The sequence below is a fragment of the Rutilus rutilus genome, assembly GCF_951802725.1.
Source record: "Rutilus rutilus genome assembly, chromosome: 22".
Lineage (NCBI taxonomy): Eukaryota > Metazoa > Chordata > Actinopteri > Cypriniformes > Leuciscidae > Rutilus > Rutilus rutilus.
The window spans coordinates 13,450,665-13,472,396 of record NC_140227.1 but is presented as its reverse complement, the minus strand read 5'-3'; the positions used below and the strand labels follow the sequence as shown (position 1 = coordinate 13,472,396).

The window sequence follows — 21,732 nt, the reverse complement described above, 5'->3', positions numbered from 1 at the left end:
CTGGTTTGCAATAGGATGTAGGTAAGCGCTGACTGATGACGTATATGAGGTCAAAGTTGAGTGACTCCCGGTGGAAGAAATTTTCACCGTCTCTGTCCATACAGAAACAAAACAATGTCATGAACACGATCAACGGAAGAGTTGAAATGTAAGTCTGTGATTTTTAACCATTGTAACAGGTACAAATGTAAAGTAATGCATTTGAATTACGATACGATAGAAAGGAAACTAAGTTAGCTAGAGAGTGCTACGTTAACTATTGGGCTGTCTATCGTAGCTTTAAAGCTAACCGGCATCATTATATTATTTTCCCATGAGATATCCCATATATAGCCTACAACACATGAACACCAGATAATTTCTTAATAAGGAGCTGATTTTGAAATCTGCAAAAAGTATACTGTTTTTCATAATGTGACGTTTGCACGATCCCTTTCTTTGCCTGCTGTATTCCTGCAGTGTTGCCACAGTGAGCTCCTGTCATGTAAGAGCCTGATCCTCACCATGGATGAAAGCAGTCTAGAAGAAGCCATCAAGACCTACAGCGCTCAGCTTCAGCAGGTGGAGGTGGCTTTATCTGCTGGCTTGGGCTCGGCGGAGCAGGCTGACCTGCTGAAGCTGAAGGAGGACCTGCAGCAGCTCATTGAGCTCACAGAATCCAGCCTGCTGTCTGTCAGAAAGAGCCAACTGCTGGCCTCTTTGGAGGAGCACTCGACTAACCAAAATCCCACACCGTTTACTCAGGGGACGGCTTTGGATGATGAGTTTGCAGCTTTCAATGCGGAACTGTCAAAGAACTCTGCTGAGGTAAAACAAAACACTGAACCTGAACCTGAACCTGAAGTGGAGGATATAAGTGGAACTAAGGTATGTGCACCTTACCGTACCTCATGGGGAACCCTAGAGTACCATAACGCCATGGTGGTTTGCCATGAAGAGCCAGAAGAAGAAGAAGAAGAGACTCGAGTCCGGGTGCTTTACCTTCATCCCACACACAAATCTATGAAACCCTGCGGCTTCTACCTTGAAGGAAAGTGCCGTTTCATGGACAACTGCAGGTGCTGCATTTTATGCCCCCACACACACATACACACACTCTTTTTTTTTTTTCATGTTTAATGTAAGCTTGGTATACAATGTGTGGACTCGGTTTAGATTTTTTTCACTGCCAGATATAAAAATGTCCACATTTTAAAGAAAAGAAAAAGAAAACGTTGTTAAGTGTTTTCCTATACATGCGAGTTCACACATCTTGATCATTATTTTCTTAAAACTTTTAAATTATATTTTCAAAGTAAAATATCATATTAAATACCATATTAACCTACATAAATAAATTAAATATAAATGTTAATACAGTTATTTTGATAAATATATATATATATAAAAATTTATTCAAGGTAAAAAATTTGTTTAAATAAATTATATATTTAATAATTACCTAAACCGTATATTTTCATAATTCTAATTTTACAATTTATTTTCAAAGTATTTTCTATGAATATTATGCATTTAATAATTACCTAAATAAAATAAAAAATATATATTTCCAAGGTAAAAAATATGTTTTATATATAAATAGCATGCATTTAATAATTACCTAAATAAAAAAATGAAACTTTTCAATAAATTTTTCAAGGTAAAAGTATTTTTTTTTTAATAAATATGATACATTAAATATTTACTTGGGGGGAGTTGCACCACATAATATTTTAACACTAATCCAGTTGTCTTTTCATAAAAAGTTATCTGATATTTTAAGAAATGTATTGATCTTGACACCGTCACGACCAGAGTGTGTTTATCAGGTTCTCTCATGGTGAGGTGGTGTGTGTATCAGAGCTCAGAGACTTCCTGGAGGCTGACATCAGTAACATGGAGTTGGGCTCTGCGTGTTTGGCCAAGCATGAAGATGGCATCTGGTATCCAGCCAGAATATCAGGTACAAAACCAGAGTTATTTGACCACCAACAAAAAAAATAAAAGGAAGAACAGATATTGCTACATGATATCATTTTTTTTGTTACCTTCCCCACAATTTACACGACAGAGAGAGAATCTTTATTGATCCCCAAGGGGAAATTTAATGGAAAATTGCAGCTTCAAATATAGACTGTACAAAAAACCCAACAGTACATTCACTCGATCTGGTAAAACAGTGCATGAGACATTGTGTTTCTCTGTTTCCAGAGATTGAAGGTGGTTTTTACACAGTGAAATTTAACTCGCTGCTGTTGAAAGAGGCTGTGCTGGAGGCTGATGGGATCATTCCTCCTCTTCGTCAGGATGATTATTCCTCTTCTTCCTCATCGGACTCTGAGGATGATACTGACCAGTGTGACGCCGGCTATGCTAAAGGTGCTAAAGCGTAATTACACCACTCCCTGGGATGTACATTTACATACTGTAATGCACACAGTCTGAGGAAAATATATCTGTGTGAATCTCTTGAAAGAACTGTCCAGGTTTTCTTATTTCTCTTCAAAAACAAAATAAATTATATTTTGCTTAAAACCAACAACAAAAAAGTAAAAAAGTAATTAATTTAGTTCATTTATATATATATAGCCACTCTGGAGAAAACCGTGATGTCAATGTCCAGCTCAGTTCAGTTCTCAGATAATGGTGTCAATGCAGGCAGATCAATATTATTGTTGAATATTAAAGTAAATGTTACATTTAATGTCCCCAACTAAGCAAACCAAAAGCCAATGGCAACAAAGGTGAAAAAAGGTGACAGTTCGCAGTTCGATATGAGTTTGGTACAATAGGAGAAAATAGTGACACTTTAGGGTTCAATTCTCACTATTACCTAACTATTAGCTATGACTTTTCTCTCAATAAACACTTAATTTCTGCTAATTAGTTTGAAAGGTTGTTAAAGTCCCCCTATAGTCAATAATTTTATCCATTAAAACACCAACATTAAATATTTAAACGTTTTTTCCTTGATTAATTTTTTCATGCCTTAAAATAGCTTGAATGTAACTCTACACCCTTGTTCCATTTAGTATGTGGTTCTATGAATATGAAAATTAGCCCCGCCTCCACTCACTCACACCAGCTCAGAGATCCACTCGTTGATGTGATTGTTTGTGACGTCAGAAACACCAGCGATTTCAAACCGTGTTTTTGAGACTGTCTTTGGTTCACTGCAGTTTTAAGGAGAAAATACTCAGCAAAGGTGTTGACATGAATCTGCACATGGTTTGTCTTAAAGCATATTAAAAACACCACATAGACATATAAACAACATTAAAAACTTTTGTTATTTAACCTCAGGGGGACTCAAGTTTACGTATGGGGTGGGATTAAGAGATGTAGAATGCAGTTGTGTTATAAAAGTACAAAATAAATAGAATAATGTAAAATAATACTTGTTCATTAGGAGTGTTACAATTTGCTCCACTTAAACTAGATTTAAACATTCAAAGCTTTGGTCCAACACTCCAATACTTAATATTCCACATTCTGCTCCGTTCAAAGCTCTCAAAGTATACTCCTTTCCCCTTGAGCGCAGAAAGACACATTCGACGCGTGCGCATTATCTTGATCGGTGTTTCCCAACCCTGTTCCTGGCGGCACAACAACACTGAACATTTTCAAACCCTTCCTAATCACACCTTATAGTTGAATATCAGCATCAGCTCATCCGTAAAGACTCCAAGACCAGAAGTATCTGGGTCAGATAAGGGAACACGGTTTGGAAACACTGATCTAGAGGACTTGTTTTCAAATGCTTAAGTCATTCGCACATGTTACATTTCTTTATGCGAATTATAATTTCTAATTGTTATGTTCCCTTTAAAGTGTGAATTGGATTTATTACTGTGAGATTTACCCTTCTACGATCAGATTACAATTAACACTGTCAGCATGCATGTTAACTGTTTCCAGTAAAGCAACATGGACCTTTTGTTGAATCATTTTTAAAATGGCAGCTCAATTCAAGAGTCAAATGAATTAACCCCACATTAACATGTCTACCTGCAGTTTAGCCGTTATTAGAGCAGATGTGCAGGTTCACTGCCCATACACAAATACAGATGCATAGATTTGGAGCTATTCAATACATTTACAGGGTATTGTTGAAATCAAGTTGACTTTGTATCTCATTACAGTATCAATAGAGGAGGATATGGCCCAGGTAAACAGTGCAGAGTTTTGCGGTTGGGAGGCTCACACACGTGGCATTGGCTCCAAGCTTATGCTGAAAATGGGTTACGAGCTTGGTAAAGGTAGGTGACCATAACAGACGCCAGTCTAAACCATCAGAACACGTTTCTGTCTTGTGCATGCGTTTCTAGCTAATGTCTCTGTGTATTCATAGGTTTGGGGAAAACCCTCTCTGGTCGTGTAGAGCCAGTTCAGGCACAGGTTCTTCCCAAAGGCCGCTCATTGGACATATGTGCCGAGCTCACTCAGAGAAAGACTGCAGCCGCTATCGCTAAGGATAACCCGGCCTCGCGTAAACCGAAGGCTAAACAGAGGAAGAGGAAGGCCTCCACATCAACACGCCACAATGTTTTTGATTTCCTGAACTCTAAGCTTGGTGATGGATCTCAGCCTGCATCTCATTCATCAAGCTCATCCGTCACTGGTGCAGAGGCCTACAGGGGCGGAAAGAGCGTCAAACGTTCACTGAATGTTCGTCTGTTCCAGGCCACCGAGAAAGTCACTCAAGTGGAGAGGGAGATCCAGCAACTCACTAAGTCTCTTAGAAAACGAAATGGAAGGTCTGCTTTCCTCATTTTCTTTCCCTTTCATCACACCCTCTTTTTTCAATAGTACCCTTATCAGCGTTGCAGAAGCAGTTCAACTACCGTCTGGTCTTTTGAAATTTGAAGCTGTTTGGAGACTTATGGACGTGCAAATTATTTTGGTCATTTCAATTGAACAAATCATTTAGTTTGATTTAAATAATTCCAATCACCATATTCATATAATTGAGTTGAGAATAGTGATTAACAGCAGTATTAAACTGAATTTTAATTATTTAAATGAGCTGTCTGAACAAACCGATTGGCTGAATCAACACATTTTTTAATGTAGACCATTTCAATGAGTTTTCCAGATGAATCTGTTTTATGTTTAATTTCTTTAATTTAAAGTCCCCCTGTAGTCAATAATTGTATCCCTTAAAACTCATCTTTGACCTGAATGTAACTCTACACCCTTGCCTCATTTAGTATAAGCGGTTCTATGAATATGCAAATTAGCCCCGCCTCCACTCACTCACTCACTCAGCTCAGAGATCCACTCATTGACGTGATTGGTTACAAGGTAGTTTGTGACGTCAGGAAAAACCAGCGAATTCAAACCTCGTTTTTGAGACTGTCTTTGGTTCATTGCAGTTTTAAGAAGTTAATACTCAGCAATGGTGTTGACTTATGAATTTGCACATGGTTTGTCTTAAAGCATATTAAAAACACCACATAGACATATAAACAAGCTTGATTTTCACAACAGGGGAACTAATTGATTGGATAACTCTCTGAAATCGCATACTCTCTTGAGTAGGTATTTATTTTGAATAAGTAATTACTCCACAACCACTAAAACAGTACGTTCTATATAGTATGAACGTGTGTAGTATGGATCTAATCCAGATGCATTACATTCGCCATATTATCATGTGACCTACCAGCGTCAGTTGCGTCGCTTCACTGTCAATCACAAATCCTCTCCTGTGGCCTCATGGGATATTTAAGTGTCCATCGTTTGCACACTCAAAATCTCGCCGGAAGTAGAAGTTCATCCAGGTACTTTTTGTCTACTGTTTTATGAGTACTGTGAATTTGGACATACTTCTTTTGTCACATACTGTTTTTTTGCCTACTACACGGTATGGAAGTATGCGATTTCAGATGCAGCCTCAGACTTTCTGACGACTCATTTTTGAATGTAGGCCATTTAAATAAGTTGTCCAAATGAACCAATTTGATTGAATTATTTTGACTATTCATTTAATTAAACCATTTAAATGAGTTGTCCAAACCAACTGGCTGACTAGACATCGATAAATATATGAATATTGAATGAATTCGAAGAAAAAACCTCAAACAGCTGTACAATCTATGTTTGAACAAACCAATCCACAAAAATGATTAGACCCTTTAGATCAAATTTTTTTGGAGAGCATGTTTGATTACCTTTGTTTTCTCTGTCGTAAAGCTGCTCATATAATAGTTTTCCAAAAATCGCGAAAACTGCTGTTAATTACCCATTGTCACACTACTGAAAAAGTGAAGTTAGCTGTATTGCTCCTTTCAGTTTTAGTCCCCAACGCTGTTATTTTTTGTCTATTTCTCAGTTTCGTTAAGTCTTTCCTTTCTCTCTGTTCTCAGGGATGCTAAATTGGTCAGTCGAATGGAGGAGAAGCTCGCTGCTTCCCGCAAGTTGCTGGAGCAGCTTAAGGCTCAGGAGCAATCCATCCAGAGAGAGCAAAAGAAAGCAGACACGCATAAGAAAATGACTGAATTCTGACAAATCTGCTGTCTTTTTATTTTATTTTATACTGTTACTTGGAATTTTGTTTAGTGTGTTCAAACATTAATACAGTTATTGGGTATTAAAAAAAATTCTACATGACGATGAATGTGTGAAATACATTTTTATCATTGCATCTTACAGTGGAGGCAGTGCCATTGTATAAATCCAATCCATTTTATAAAAATAAAACAATGCAAATATTATATTACATTAAAAAAGTGTATAAGTCACTCGTTTTTCGAAAGTAACGCTGTCCAACAGCAACACTAGTAGGCAAAGTTACAGCGGGACGCCTCGTCTCTTGAGCCTCCCCTGAGCCCATTGAGTTTAAACAGTCCCCCTGAAGCGTGTGGAGGGTTTAGTGGGGGGTAATTGAGAATGAATACTAGTCACGTGAGATGAGGCAATGCCTCCATTGTGTTATGATTGGGTTTTATGATAAATCCTGTGTGTCACTCTGAATGAACAAAGTGATGGCATTATGGGAAGACTAATTTTAAAAAAGTAAACAACTCAGCCACTTAGATATTACCCAAAATCAAACTTGAAATGACCTGAAAACATGATGACGGGTAAACAGCTTGGGGAAATTAAAGATGCATCTTCGTGTCTGTGAGTTGACCATGTTTTATGAGATTTGGTTTTAATAAATTGAACAATACGAAAAATAGAATTGTATTTGGTTTCTTTTTTTCTTTTCTTTTTTGATGTAAAGTAATATTTATTTAACCAGGAAAATGTCACTATATTAAGTTTAACTGGGACATGAATTTACATTTGATTGATTAAAAAAACGGAGGACTTTTCCTCATTTCAGAACACCACTGTATGCCACTGATTTGTATGTTCATAGCCCATCAGAATCTTGGTCTCTAATAACAGATAACACAAAGAATGGCATGTGATACTTAATTCAGGTTCATTAATTTTTTTATTTAAATGTTTATTTTAAGGATTCAGTCCATTTGGATGCACAACTGCACTTATAATACAATGTGGTTTGCATACGTTCTGCCTGGAGAAGTAAATTTTCTGCAAGATAGATCGGCGTAAAAATGAAAGCTTAAGCCACAGTAGCCTATAAAGGACAGTCCATTGTTAAACTATTAATCCATCTAAAATGCCGGTCAATAAGCTTAATGGAACAAACACCACAGGCCTTCACGGAGAAATCCCTTGTGAAAGAGACTAAACAGGCTACTATATATATATATATATATATATATATATATAATGTCATATGATGCTTGTTTGATGGATACCTGGTAAATCGGTCTCTCAGCAAACACCCAACCCCTCTAAAAGCAGCCAGGTATATTTCCCACAGGGAGTTGGTATCTTTTTGTCTGACCAACAAACTTTTGGTCAACAAACTATGCGATTGTTTCTCGTTCTTTGTATCCAAGCAACACACACTGCCTCGGTAACGTTAGTATTTAAATTAAACTAGGCCTTTAAACTGTGAAAATGACAAAAAAAAAAAATATATATATAGGCCTATATATATATTTATATTAACAAGTATAGTGTACTTATACCGTACTATGCTTTTACGTTAATGTAATGTGCTCCTGTGGACTGCAATGAACCATGGTTTATTACCAGTATAGTAAAAGTGCAGTAGGCTAACCATGTTTTTTGGCGGATTGATTAACAACCATTTGTATAACCACAGGTTTACTACAAATACCATAGGTAAACTACGGTTAGTGTAGCAAAACCATGGTTACTTTGTGGTTACTATGATTTAACTATATTAACCATGTTTTTTAGTTTTTTATTTGTAAAATTTCGAAATTGGTTAAATTTCGTAAGGATTTGAGTTCCAACAACTAACGTTACACCATTTTAATTATTTTAGACAAATTTCAATTTTCTCTAAAAAATAGGCTACTGTGGGCCTAAATAAGTTGCTAGGCTAATTGTACTGTAGTCATGGACATTTTATTTGTAATAATGCAGTATTAAGTGGTCAGTGTAAACTGATCTGTGCTCATTATTTGGACAGATACGGCTATTTGATTCATGTTGCCAGGAGGACAACATGAAATAGTGATTGTTTTTTCAGAAGATGGGCTTGAAGAAGACTTTCCTCACAAGCTCAATGTGCAATCAGTAATGTCATTACCGAAGAGAGAACCTCAAGGAAATGGCTTTGCAGGACCTGCGATCACCCAAAGCAAAAGAGGAAACAGGTCTGACTGCTCATCAGACAGTTTTGAACCTGCGGCCTCTCGGCCTCGACTGCTAAGACGTGAATCTCTTTCTGCCACACCAGCATTTAAGCGAGAACCCTCACCTTTTCGCACCCTCAGTTAAGACCTTGTCTCCACCGCAAAATGATCTGTCTGTTGTTAAACTACCTTAGCTGGTATCACAGATGGGCATTGGACTGGCAGTCAGAGACTGTGTGGAACAAAGACTCCTGTCAAAGAAATTCAGCACTCAAGTGTCGGACAATTCAGGTAAGTTGATTATTGCTGAATCATTCCATTGATTCATTTATTTTCTGTTTTGCTTTGAAGATTGCATTTAGTTTGTCTGTTTTTCCAAGTGTTGAACATGAGAAGCCTGCAGTCCCAAAGGAAAACATTAAAACAGGGAAAGAATGCAAACCCAAATACAAACCAAGTCAAGTCAAGTCAAGTCAAGTCAAGTTTATTTATATAGCGCTTTTCACAATACAGATTGTATCAAAGCAGCTTCACAGTATTAAATAAAAATAATACATCAATGTTTGTTTCTAGTGGAAAACTTCCACGTTTGGTAATGCTGATCAATAGTATTGTTGATTGATTAATTAAATTAATATCCCCAAATATTCCAAAAAACACTCATTGGAACTGAGGTAGTGGAGATATTAGCCAAGAAAAAGCATCTGGGGGAATGTGAATTTTACTATTTGAAGGCTTCTGAAGTTGATCCTTACAGGTGCCAGTCATTATTTTATTTTAAATGTTTTTTTCTGCAGTAGAATATTTTAGTTTGATATAAATATACACTCACCTAAAGGATTATTAGGAACACCATACTAATACTGTGTTTGACCCCCTTTCGCTTTCAGAACTGCCTTAATTCTACGTGGCATTGATTCAACAAGGTGCTGAAAGCATTCTTTAGAAATGTTGGCCCATATTGATAGGATAGCATCTTGCAGTTGATGGAGATTTGTGGGATGCACATCCAGGGGACGAAGCTCCCGTTCCACCACATCCCAAAGATGCTCTATTGGGTTGAGATCTGGTGACTGTGGGGGCCATTTTAGTACAGTGAACTCATTGTCATGTTCAAGAAACCAATTTGAAATGATTCGAGCTTTGTGACATGGTGCATTATCCTGCTGGAAGTAGCCATCAGAGGATGGGTACATGGTGTTCATAAAGGGATGGACATGGTCAGAAACAATGCTCAGGTAGGCCGTGGCATTTAAACGATGCCCAATTGGCACTAAGGGGCCTAAAGTGTGCCAAGAAAACATCCCCCACACCATTACACCACCACCAGCCTGCACAGTGGTAACAAGGCATGATGGATCCATTTTCTCATTCTGTTTACGCCAAATTCTGACTCTACCATCTGAATGTCTCAACAGAAATCGAGACTCATCAGACCAGGCAACATTTTTCCAGTCTTAACTGTCCAATTTTGGTGAGCTCGTGCAAATTGTAGCCTCTTTTTCCTATTTGTAGAGGAGATGAGTGGTACCCGGTGGGGTCTTCTGCTGTTGTAGCCCATCCGCCTCAAGGTTGTGCGTGTTGTGGCTTCGCAAATGCTTTGCTGCATACCTCGGTTGTAACAAATGGTTATTTCATTCAAAGTTGCTCTTCTATCAGCTTGAATCAGTCGGCCCATTCTCCTCTGACCTCTAGCATCAACAAGGCATTTTCGCCCACAGGACTGCCGCATACTGGATGTTTTTCCCTTTTCACACCATTCTTTGTAAACCCTAGAAATGGTTGTGCGTGAAAATCCCAGTAACTGAGCAGATTGTGAAATACTCAGACCGGCCCGTCTGGCACCAACAACCATGCCACGCTCAAAATTGCTTAAATCACCTTTCTTTCCCATTCTGACATTCAGTTTGGAGTTCAGGAGATTGTCTTGACCAGGACCACACCCCTAAATGCATTGAAGCAACTGCCATGTGATTGGTTGATTAGATAATTGCATTAATGAGAAATTGAACAGGTGTTCCTAATAATCCTTTAGGTGAGTGTATATATGTGTTTTTTTATCAGACCATGTGACTCGCGAGTGGTCTCACGCAGTGCCAGCGGGCGCAGATTACCACACCTTCTCCCCCACAACTATAATACATGCAGGATGGCTTCTGCGTTGAACTGTGGACCCTGGCAGAGTGGTATCGAGAGTCTGTGCTTTGGGGAGCTTTGAGAGACATCCCAGTTCTCCAAGATTTTTTACTGCGCAAGACCTTAAAATGGTGACATAACTTTAGCCTTAAAGGGTTAGTTCACCCAAAAATTATAATTCTGTCATTAATTACTCGCCCTCATGTCGTTTCAAACCTGTAAGACTTTTATTCATCTTCAGAACACAAATGAAGATCTTTTTGATGAAATATGAGAGATTTCTGTCCCTCCATTGACAGTCTACGCAACTACCACCTTGACGCTTCAAAAAGTTCACAGAGTGATCGTAAAACGAATTACAATTGCTTTATATGATGAATTAATTTTTTATTCACATAAACATTCATCAACTCACACATCAGTTGTGGAAGCTCAGGCATGTTCGCTTGACGTGCGAGAACCAGTGAGGTTCATTCTTGTGTTACGCAGCACCTTTAAGTTTCCTCAAGAACCATTGAGGTTTGTTCTCGCGTGTCAAGCAGGTTCGGTTGAGCTTCTGTTTATGTCTGATCAACGTTTAAATGTGAATAAAAGCCTAAATTAAGGTATTGTCCACAGTCACACTAATACGTTTTTGTTTAAAACGCATCTTTTTCTCTCCGTTTTGACCTTCCGTCCACACTGAGACATCGTTTTTCATTAATGAAAACAAAGCTTTTTGAAAACGCTCTCCAAAGTTGATAAATTTGAAAACGCCTTTTCGCGTTGTGGTGTTGACTGTCAACAATGTAAACGATGACATACGTTTAGTCATGTGACGCATATTGAACCAATAGATATTCATGTTTATACCGGTATTGTGCCTGTTATGTGCTATTCACTTTCACACAGTTTCTAAAATATGTTACTTTGTACACTCTTCATATCACAGTCCTGCAAAGATGACAGAAAATGTACTCGCATTTGCTGTCCTGTGGCAATACATGATCAGTTGCGTTTTAGCACCAAACATATAATGGTGAATGAGTGCGACCTGGACGCATCGGTGAATGGTGAGATATTTTGCTAAATAAAATTATCCTGCCAGAGGAATTGCATGAGCAGTAAGGTAAATTTAGGCGTTTTCCGACATTTCAGTGTGGATGACAAACTTTTGTAAACGCTTGAAAACACAACTGTGGACGGAGAGCATTTTTGAATGAAATCGGCGTTTTCAAATGTATCCAGATTAATCTGTTCATCATATAGGCCTAAGGCGATCGAGTGTCCCAAAAAAATTGGACTTAAACGCTCAATTCATATGAATTTGTTTATGATCTCTTTATGAACTTCTTAAAGTGTCTAAGTGGTGGATGCTTAGCTGTCAATGGAGGGACAGAAATATCTCAGATTTCATCATAAATATCTTAATTTGTGTTCCAAAGATGAAGGAAAGTCTGATGAGTTTGTAACGACATGAGGGTGAGTAAATAAAGACATCATTTTCATTTTTGGGTCAACTATCCCTGTTTAATGTAATAAATATACAATATGCTAACATGATTATTTACTTGCAGGTGAAGGATAAGAATTACCAAGCACATCAGGAGCTCCAGATGAAAGTGGAACACACAAACCTCTACCAGAGCAGTCCATCCCTACACCTTCAGCTCACATACTTTAAAACCCTACAGAAAGAACTCAAGCAAGCCATACAGTCGCTGGGAAACCTCGCTGCTCTAGATGACCACATGACTATTCAAAACCTTGCCACCATCTCAAAGCGAGAGATCACAGCATTCCTAAACAATGTTTTAAAAGTATGGGACAATGATTTAATTCTGAATTTGATTTGAGAAATAAATGTAGTCTGTTTTTTAATGTAATGTAGGAATTAATTTTCTCCTTTACAAATGTTCTCTCTTTTAAACCTTTCAGAGAGAACGGGAGCAACAGGGTGGTGTCTTTAAGGCAGACATTATATTTGGAGCAGATGATCAGCTTACTGTTTCTCCTCCATTGCACTTGTTTCAAGAGGTTTTGCTTGGAGCGGTGTTATCAGTAGCAGACTCTGTCCTGCAGGTGAGATGTCACCAGCTGGTCAAAGAAAAATGATATAATGCGGAAAGAACTCATATTTTACACTTACTTATTTCTCATTCTACAAATCTTTTTCATACCCATTCTTATTAATTTATCTGTAACCTTTGTGCTAGCAGTGTTAAATCCTTTTTATTAGTTTTAGTCTACTCTGCTACAAAAAAGGACTGTTTTCACCACATTGATGTAAGTATTGACAAGTTTACCCATGTAAAAAAGAAGTGTTTAATATGATATACTTTAAAAGAATATTCTTTAGGGTCAACTGAATGTAATGTTTTCATACAGTTAATTGACAAATGTTAATTGCAATTCAATGAAAATGCATCGTAGTTTAAACTTATATCAAATGCAATTATCTGAATTTAGAGGGTTTTTTGACCCACTTAAATAGGACATAAGCACAGTACATCTTTATATATTAGTTCATAATTACCTCTATAAAATATGGTTAAAGTGTACTTTCATTTGTGATAATGAGTTTGCAATTTAGCACATATTAACATTACATTTTGAAAAATACTCTATTAAAATTATAATCAAGTACTTTACTTGGTGCTTTGGTATGTTAATAAAATTATGTGTACTTGACAAAAAGATTAAAACAATGATTTCACTCTAAAGAAAAACTTAATTTGACATTATTACAAGTGCACTTTTTAAAAGTGTATAAGTGTGTTAAGAAACGTCTTGAAAGTTCACTCTCTTTAAGTACACTTAAATGGTTAGTTCAGCCAAAAATGAAATTATGTCATTAATTACTCACCCTCATGTCGTTCCAAACCCATAAGACCTTTGTTCATTTTCGAAACACAAATTAAGATATTTTTTATTAAATCTGAGAGCTTTCTGACCCCCCATAAACTGCAATGTAATAACCACTTTCAAGGCCCAGAAAGGTAAAGACATCTTTAAAATAGTCCATGTGACTACAGTGGTTCAGCCTTAATATTATGAAGAGACGAGAAGATGAACGAAGGTCTTATGGGTTTTGGAACGACATAGGGTGAGTAATTAATGACAGAATTTTCATTTTGGGGTGAACTAATCCTTTAAGTGGCCTTTTATTTTATTAATATATTATCTGCAAGTACAGTTTAAAAAAATAATTTTATAATTTGAAGTACACTACAAGGGCATATTCAATACAATTAAGCACACTTCTTTTTCACAAGGGTATGCTAAACTGGTGATGTGATCCACACAGGTATATGACTCCTGCAGTTTGTCATGTGACTCTAAAGGCTGTTTTCCCAACAGTTGTGTTGAAGACCTCATTTCAGGTACTCAGCAGAGCATGTACCATCAAATAAAAATAAAAATAAAAATAACATTCTTCTTTAACAATCAGCATGTACAACGAATATAGCATAACATTATCATATTTAGCATTCTCTTTTCAGAATTTAAAGCCAAAGGTTGTGAATAACAGGCCTCCCAAATGAAGCGTGATATGTCACCCTTAAACTGTAGTGCCAGTTAAAATGATCTCTCTCAGAGTTCAGGCACAAAGAGTGCAAGGCCATTATCAGCCTCTGCCACGGAGACTGCTGGAGTGGAACTTAAAAGCTCACCTCGGATCACAAGAGATTCAGAATGAGCAGGAAAAGATTGCACAGGTATTCTGACTTTTCCATCTTGACATTGTGTAAGCTTTAAATTCAAATAAATACCATGCCTAGAAGAGTACAAATATATTCAGAAGCTTTACTACTCCACAAAACAAAACAAACATTGCAGTTCTGATGCCATGATTCTCTTGTGTAGGACGCCATTACAGAGGTGCACCAGCTGTGTGAGAGCCACTCTTGGTTGATAGGTGTTCATTTGTTCGCCAGTCGGTGGGGTTCAGCCTCTCTAGAGACCTTGCGTGGATGTTCCCCTCTGAAATATGAGGAGCTAATCAAGAAACTTCATTTTTGGATGGACAAAGTTCGCAGCATGCCTCAGATTCTTTACTACATCAAATAAGTTGTTCACTGTCGAGTTCTCCAACATCCAAAAGGATATCGGTGTGTTTTCAAGAGTCTAAATTCCAATTGTGCGTTTTCTTTTTTTCTCTTTTTACCAAATTGAGATGCCTACTGCATCATAGGCAGAGCCGGACAGTAACTGAGTACATTTACTTGAGTACAGTACTTAAGTACAATTTTGAGGGATCTGTACTTTACTCGAGTATCATTTTTGGGGAGTACTCATGACTTTACTCAAGTACATTTGAGAGGCAAATATTGTACTCTTTACTCCACTACATTTCTATCCATAACTGTGAGTACCTGTTACTTCTTCTAAAAAAAAATTAAAAAAAGGAAAAAAGCAACATCTCGGAAACCCTCTCAAATGTGATTGGATTGTGCAGGTGCCACTGATTGGGACAGCCTATCAGCAATCACCTTCAGCTTTCCGCCAAAGTCAACTCCATGGTCAGATTTAAATAAGAGACAAAACCATGGGCGAAACAATGGATGAAGACGCAGCAGGTCCATCCCGGGAGCGATATTTTTTTTCCCAGGATGGTAGGGGAAGACTCATGAATATTCATTAGGGAAGTCATCCCTGATTGGTCTTAACCCCAGTGACGGGTAGGTTTAGGGGCGGGGTTATGGAGGTCATAAGACCCCCAGTGACGGGTAGGTTTAGGGGTGGGGTTAGGGGCAGGTCATCAGACCAATCAGGGATGACTTCCCTAAAGAATATTCATGAGTCTTCCCCTACCATCCTGAAAAAAAAAAAAAAAAAAAATGCATCCCGGGAATGTGCCAACCCGTGGCCCCACCTCACCAGACTATTTAAATTTTCTGAACAAGTTAATGATAGTTTTCGCTTCAAGTGTTTGCTGTGTTTACCAATGTAAGCACTGTGGCAGTAGTAATGCAATATTTAGAAAATGTACTCTTGTACTCTTGATACTCAAGTACTTTTAAAAACAAGTACTTTAGTACTTTTACTTAAGTAGACATCTGACTGTAGTACTTTTACTTGTACTTGAGTCAAATTTAGCAAGGGGTATCTGTACTTTTACTCAAGTAATGAAGCTGTGTACTCTGTCCGCCTCTGATCATAGGCTTGTCAATTTTATGCTTTTAAAGGTTGTATCAGTGATTTTAGGCCCAATTTTTTTTTTTATCACATTCATCTAATCTTTCCTAATGATCCGCTAGCTGCCCGCCCCATAAGCATGCCGTCAAAAAACGCGTCTCTGTAGGCAGCCTAGGCTCTGAGATCTGCACACAAAAACAATTGGTTTCACCAACCACTCAAAACCAAAACAAATAGTGTTCCAACCAATCACCGACAGGGGGAGGGTGTTGTGAGGTTTTGAGCCAGCTTCTTCTTCAGCTCCGACTTCGCGTGCAGCCGTGCACGAGCACAAAACCTCACAACACCCTCCCCCTGTCGGTGATTGGTTGGAACACTATTTGTTTTGGTTTTGAGTGGTTGGTGAAACCAATTTTTTTTGTGGCCTGAAATCACTGATACAACCTTTAAAAATCAGTCATTTGCAAAACATCTACAATAATATAATGAAATGTGTGATCTCTGTGCATCATTTTATGTTAAGTAATGATAAAACAGCTAGATGAATGATGCAGATACAGCCGTTACATTAGGCAATCCCAGGATTCATTGTGAGTGCTCAGTAAAAAAAAAAAAGTGGAAATACTTAGAATTAGCGACTCATTCCACAAAGCATTGTGAAGGGCACAATTATAGCCTATTAATGAAACTGACTATAAATCATTGATTAAAAATAAGTTTATGGTGGGGATGCTTGGTATAGATGCATATACCATTTCTTAACATCCTCAGAGCTCATGGTTGGTTTGTCTCAAATTGTTTATATGTTATTGCTCAAAGTCTATTTCTCAATTAAGAAAATGAATGGGATTTTTCTATACAGAAGTGTTAGTCTCTTGTGCAGTTTACCAAACAAAACGATTATGAATGGGTATCAGGCATATATATGTTCATTTCTTGTCCTGTTTTTGTGTTAAGGTTCCACGTTAATCACCATTGACGAGGATGTGCTAAAGCTACTGTGTGAAGATTTGCAGATACGCTCTGAGAATCTCACTTCTCAGCTGAAAAGAGCTGTGGAAGTCATGGAGTCTGAGCCAAATACTTTTCACAAGTTCACAGTTTTCAAACATGGTATTAACTTTGACATACTGCTGTGTCGTACTGGTCAATCAGTGTAAACTGTGGAGTAATCATTCAACATGATTATATTTATGCAAGTAAAGCGCAGTGAGAGAATGTCAGGAGATATGCAGCAGAGGCTGGAAGACCTCCACTCTCTACAAGAAACTGTGAGAAGGAATTATATTCATATAGCTTCAAACAACGTTCTCTCATTGAAGCAGGTACATGTGAAAATATGTAATTTATATTGCTCAGTTGCAAAATCTAACAACCAACTATATCAGCAGGTAGTTGACTTGTGGAATCAGTTTGTTCCACTCCTGAAAAAAAGCTGCAGACAGTTACCCAGCAGCTTCCGTCTGCGTAATACATTGGACAGTAATGTTTCATCATTAGTGAACAAATTAGACAACCTGGTTTCCAGAGCCACCTCTGGACTATATCTCGACCCTGACCAGAATGGCAAAGAAATGCTTGTCCAGCTGAAACCATTGTGCAGTCAATTCTATATGATTGCTGAGCAGTTGAATGATCAGAGCAGAGCCAGCGAAATTCTGAGAGGTAAGATAAAGCGCTCAGGATCTTAAACACCTCTCTTCCAGTAGTTTTAATGCAATGGTTTCATGTCAGGGGTTTCATTTATTCTTTCAGGTCACCTACTGGATCTCACTTTTGTGACTGTAGCACAGCAGAATATTGAAGCAAGGAAAGGGCTCTGGGAGCTAATGGGCATACATACAATTTTTGTTCCTCACTTTTCCGTTTAGGTTTAGAGATGCTTTTGGCTCAGACTAAGGAAAGTGTTCTGACCTTTTCTGATATGCTGCGCTCACCACATGTTGCTGAGTTTCAGAAAGAGGTTGAACACTGACTGCTGCTTTTACAAAAGCTAGGTATATTCTTGAGATCAACATAGGGGTCAACAATTGTAGTAGAGGGTGTTAAGAAATGTTCACTTCTTGTTTTCTTTTGCCTTTAACTACAGATGAATTGCTTGATATATTTGAGCGATATCAGCAGAAATGGATATTTTTAAGCAGAATATTGGACCATTGAGAAGGACAGGATGCCGCCTGATGGAGTCGCCATGGTCATGGACATTATATGCATGTTATTCAACCGTAAAAAGATTCCCTTACTGAACCGTTTGAAGCAATACTTGTTTTGAGATTTGTATCATTTCCCTCTTGTGCTCCAACAGGAACTGGAATTTTTCGACTGCTCTAAATTAACTGATGAGACGATTCAAAAGTTTGGTCATATAACACAGGCACCAGCCTTTCAGCCAAGCTCTGTGCGAGATGTGAATCTTTGTGTTGCTGGGTGACAGCAGTATACAAGTATGCTTGCTTACAGCGCCACATGGCACCTCAAAAGGCTAAAAAGTGCAATTTAGATGAGCTCATGGCTGAGAGTCTAGCGTGGTTGAAGGTTACGAGGCTGCAGGAGGAGTCAGAGCGGGAAAGACTAGTTGAATTGGTGAGACAACAGGAGCTCAACAGACGAGACATTGAGTTGCTAAAGGCCCAGCTTAGTACCGCAGAGGCTAAAGAGAGAGAGTCGTGTGCTGGGGTGCGTTCTCCGATAACGTTGTCTCTTAGCGCGCTACGAAGACTCAAAAGGTACACCTTAACTACAGGTATACCTTTCCTACGTGTGTTCTCCGAACTATACCTTAGGATGTTGCTTAAGATAAACCTTCTTAAGTTCGACCTTAGCAGGCGCTGTCCATGGTGGAGGCGCTGAATAGGTTGAAATCGATGCCTCGATGATCGATTGTGCGCTCTTTCCTTCACAGCGGTATAGGTAAAGTATTGAGAAAACAATGTTCTTTATAAAGAAGCGTTTTAGAAATAGTACAAACTGCATTTATCGGGGCTCATTGAAATATGTACATGCAGAAATAAATATGAGTATGTGTTTATAATTTAGCAAGTGTGCAATCCCAAACCCTTACGGCCATAAGTGTGTTAATGTTCTCCACAACGTATGCTGATTATCCACCAGCCATGTAGGCTAGTTGACATACACTAACTGGCTCCTCAGACGGCGCCGTCTTTGATTTAAAACAAGTACTCGCTGTCTTGCTGCCATAGCTATAAAGTTTGTGTAAACTCATCTTTCTTTATATAGACTCCTAAGCCTTTTCTGTCAAATGGTTCGCCAGCTGATGTGCCTTAGGATAGTAATTAAAAAAGCTAACAACCATTAGTGTATGGAAACTTTATTAATGAAAACACTTCCATTCACTGGGTGTAGGCTATAACAACTTAGGTATTTTATGTGTAAAATTTTAAAGTAAAGTAAAAATGTAATTTTAATACTAAATCAGATTTTATATTAAATGTTCATATAAAATTGTCTATAATTAAACTGCGATGTAAAGCTTTGTGCGTAGTGGTGGCCACTAGCGGTATGAACCGTCAGCAGCGATAAGGTATAGCTAAGAGCGCTCCAGACCTACCTTACGAACGTATGACTTACAGAAGGTATACTTAACTAAGAAGGTTTCGGAAACCACGTATTAACGATAAGGTACTTCTTAAGGTACAACTTAAGAACGACGTAGCGTTAAGGTAGTTTCGGAGAACGCAGCCCTGCTCTCGAACTGGTTGAACATCACGTTAAATAAATATCGGACATCAGAAGGAAAGGTAGCTAAAATTGTCGATGGGTATTTCAACAGAATTTTTCAAGCAATGTGCATATTGATCAAATGAAACTAAACAAGACATTATTTTACTCAATATTTTGGTGTATTACAGGAAGCAGAGTTGGCTAAACAATGCATTGCAGGTGACGCCCTGATTTTGGTAGCTGCTGTTACTTACTTGGGTCCGTTCGGGCCTGATGTTCGACAAGAGCTGCTCCAGAAGTGGCACAAACTTTGTCTGACTGGTGAAATTCAAATGAAACAGGAATACCCAAGTGCAGCACTTTTCAATGATGCCCCAATCACAACTTGTGAACACTATGTGGCCATTCCCATCAGTAAGACATTTACAGTAAAAAATTGCTTTAAATCGAATACATGGACTAGATCTGCATCGCATCCATGGAGATTCCTCTGATCTGGTTCGAAGTGTTCTTCACAGGGGGAACACAGTTGCTTGGGCTCAGCGCTGCCCGCTTCTAGCAGATCATAATAAAGATGCGAAACCTCAGACATGGTTTCCTCCTGGTCTGTCTTTTTTTAAATATGTCTTACTGCTTTGAAATATCTTTCAGTTATAGTGAAATTTCTTTTTAGGTCGATATACAAGAGGTGAAGAAAAAGGTTATAAGGAGGATAAATATGGACTTACTTGATAAAGTAAGATATCAAGTAACTTGAGAAACCCAGAGTTACTTGATAAACTAAATCACGGAGCAAAAAAAGATCAGTCACCTGCGATGTCTTCTTCGTTTTGATCTTCAGTTTCATTTTTAAATCTACACTGTGGATAATTTTAATCTCACCTTGCTTTCATCCACTGCAGGTCTAAGGTTGGTGATGCATATTGAACGAGCAATATCAAACCTACAAATCCTTCAGGAGTTTGTTACACCAGCCAGTTCTCCTGGTCAGAGCCACCCAGTTAAAATGAATGCTTATCCTGACTTTCACCTTGTAATGAGCACTTCCCTTCCAGTTCGAACTCTGATACATGGTGAGTGATTTAGGATGTGTTATATCAGGTTGATTCAGACAGGATTCTCATTGTATGATCCTTTTAGAAGTCTCTAAAGCAGGAAGTTTCCTACCATGAACCCCCAAATATGATGATTGTAGGACGCCCTTCCTAAAAAATAAAGGCATCTATGTACATTTTCATTTATCGATATATTTAGAGAATTTCTATATTGTGATGCTCCCCCAACAGAGATTCTACAGACTATAAGAAACTTTGCAACTGCATGTCAACTTATTCTAACCCTAACCAGTCTACTAATACTCTACTAACACTCTAATGAGAGTTAGTAGACATGTAGGTGCAACGCTACTTATAGTCAAGAGAATGTTTTAATGGGACCAGCAAAATAAAGTGACACCTTATATTATATTAATTATATTAATTAAATTATTGAAAAGCAACATATTTAGATGAATTCAGAATTATTTGTGTTGTGTTTTCACAATTAATATAGTCCAAAAATCAGTTCTACAGAGAATATTGCCTTTCATCCCATAGATAGTTGCAATAATTTTTTTTCACAAAATGTATTTCTTACTATTAAGTAACTAGTATTATCAATAGAATAAATTGATATTAATCTTATTTTTTATAAATGTGTTAATCATGTATTTTAATATCTTAAGTGAAAATGTTAACTTTGACAGCCCTAACCAAAACATTTTTTTTTTTTTTTACAGACCCCCAGCACCTATTTGGGTTTCCAATGAACTAGTTTGAAAACCCCTGCTGTAAGGTGTTGCCTTTTAATCAACTATTTTCCACATTTTCTGCTAGAAATTCACACTTCTTTCCTGGAGGTGGTTCAAATGATTGATCTTTCTCCAAGCACATCTGAAGTTCGGGACCTTATTTTGACAGAACTGATGCAGACTGAGTGTTCAGAACTGTGGAAACAACATCACCAAATACAGACAAAAAAAAAACAGATGCTTCAGCATAAACTTTTTCAAAACAAGGTTGGCTGGTCAAGAAGTTTAGATCTTTTTTGGAAAACTAAGCTTTATGAAATATTCTTAACAGCACATAACTTC

The 21,732-nt window shown here is 37.8% G+C and overlaps 1 protein-coding gene across 1 annotated transcript; it reads left to right on the top strand.

Annotated features, from left to right (window-relative positions):
* Positions 1-37: 37 nt before the first annotated feature.
* Positions 38-6,591, top strand: zgpat (zinc finger, CCCH-type with G patch domain). The gene is made up of 7 exons (XM_084396103.1): positions 38-148; positions 460-1,058; positions 1,809-1,942; positions 2,191-2,358; positions 4,122-4,238; positions 4,331-4,736; positions 6,348-6,591. Exons 2-7 carry the CDS (start codon positions 505-507, stop codon positions 6,484-6,486), a joined length of 1,518 nt encoding a protein of 505 aa, XP_084252229.1. The 5' UTR covers positions 38-148; positions 460-504; the 3' UTR covers positions 6,487-6,591.
* Positions 6,592-21,732: the final 15,141 nt, after the last annotated feature.

Coding starts and splice junctions, on each gene's coding strand:
- zgpat (XM_084396103.1), top strand. CDS start 505: ATGGATGAAAGCAGTCTAGAAGAAGCCATCAAGACCTACAGCGCTCAG. Junction 1,059..1,808: donor CGTTTCATGGACAACTGCAG/GTGCTGCATTTT, acceptor TGTGTTTATCAG/GTTCTCTCATGGTGAGGTGG. Junction 2,359..4,121: donor TGACGCCGGCTATGCTAAAG/GTGCTAAAGCGT, acceptor ATCTCATTACAG/TATCAATAGAGGAGGATATG.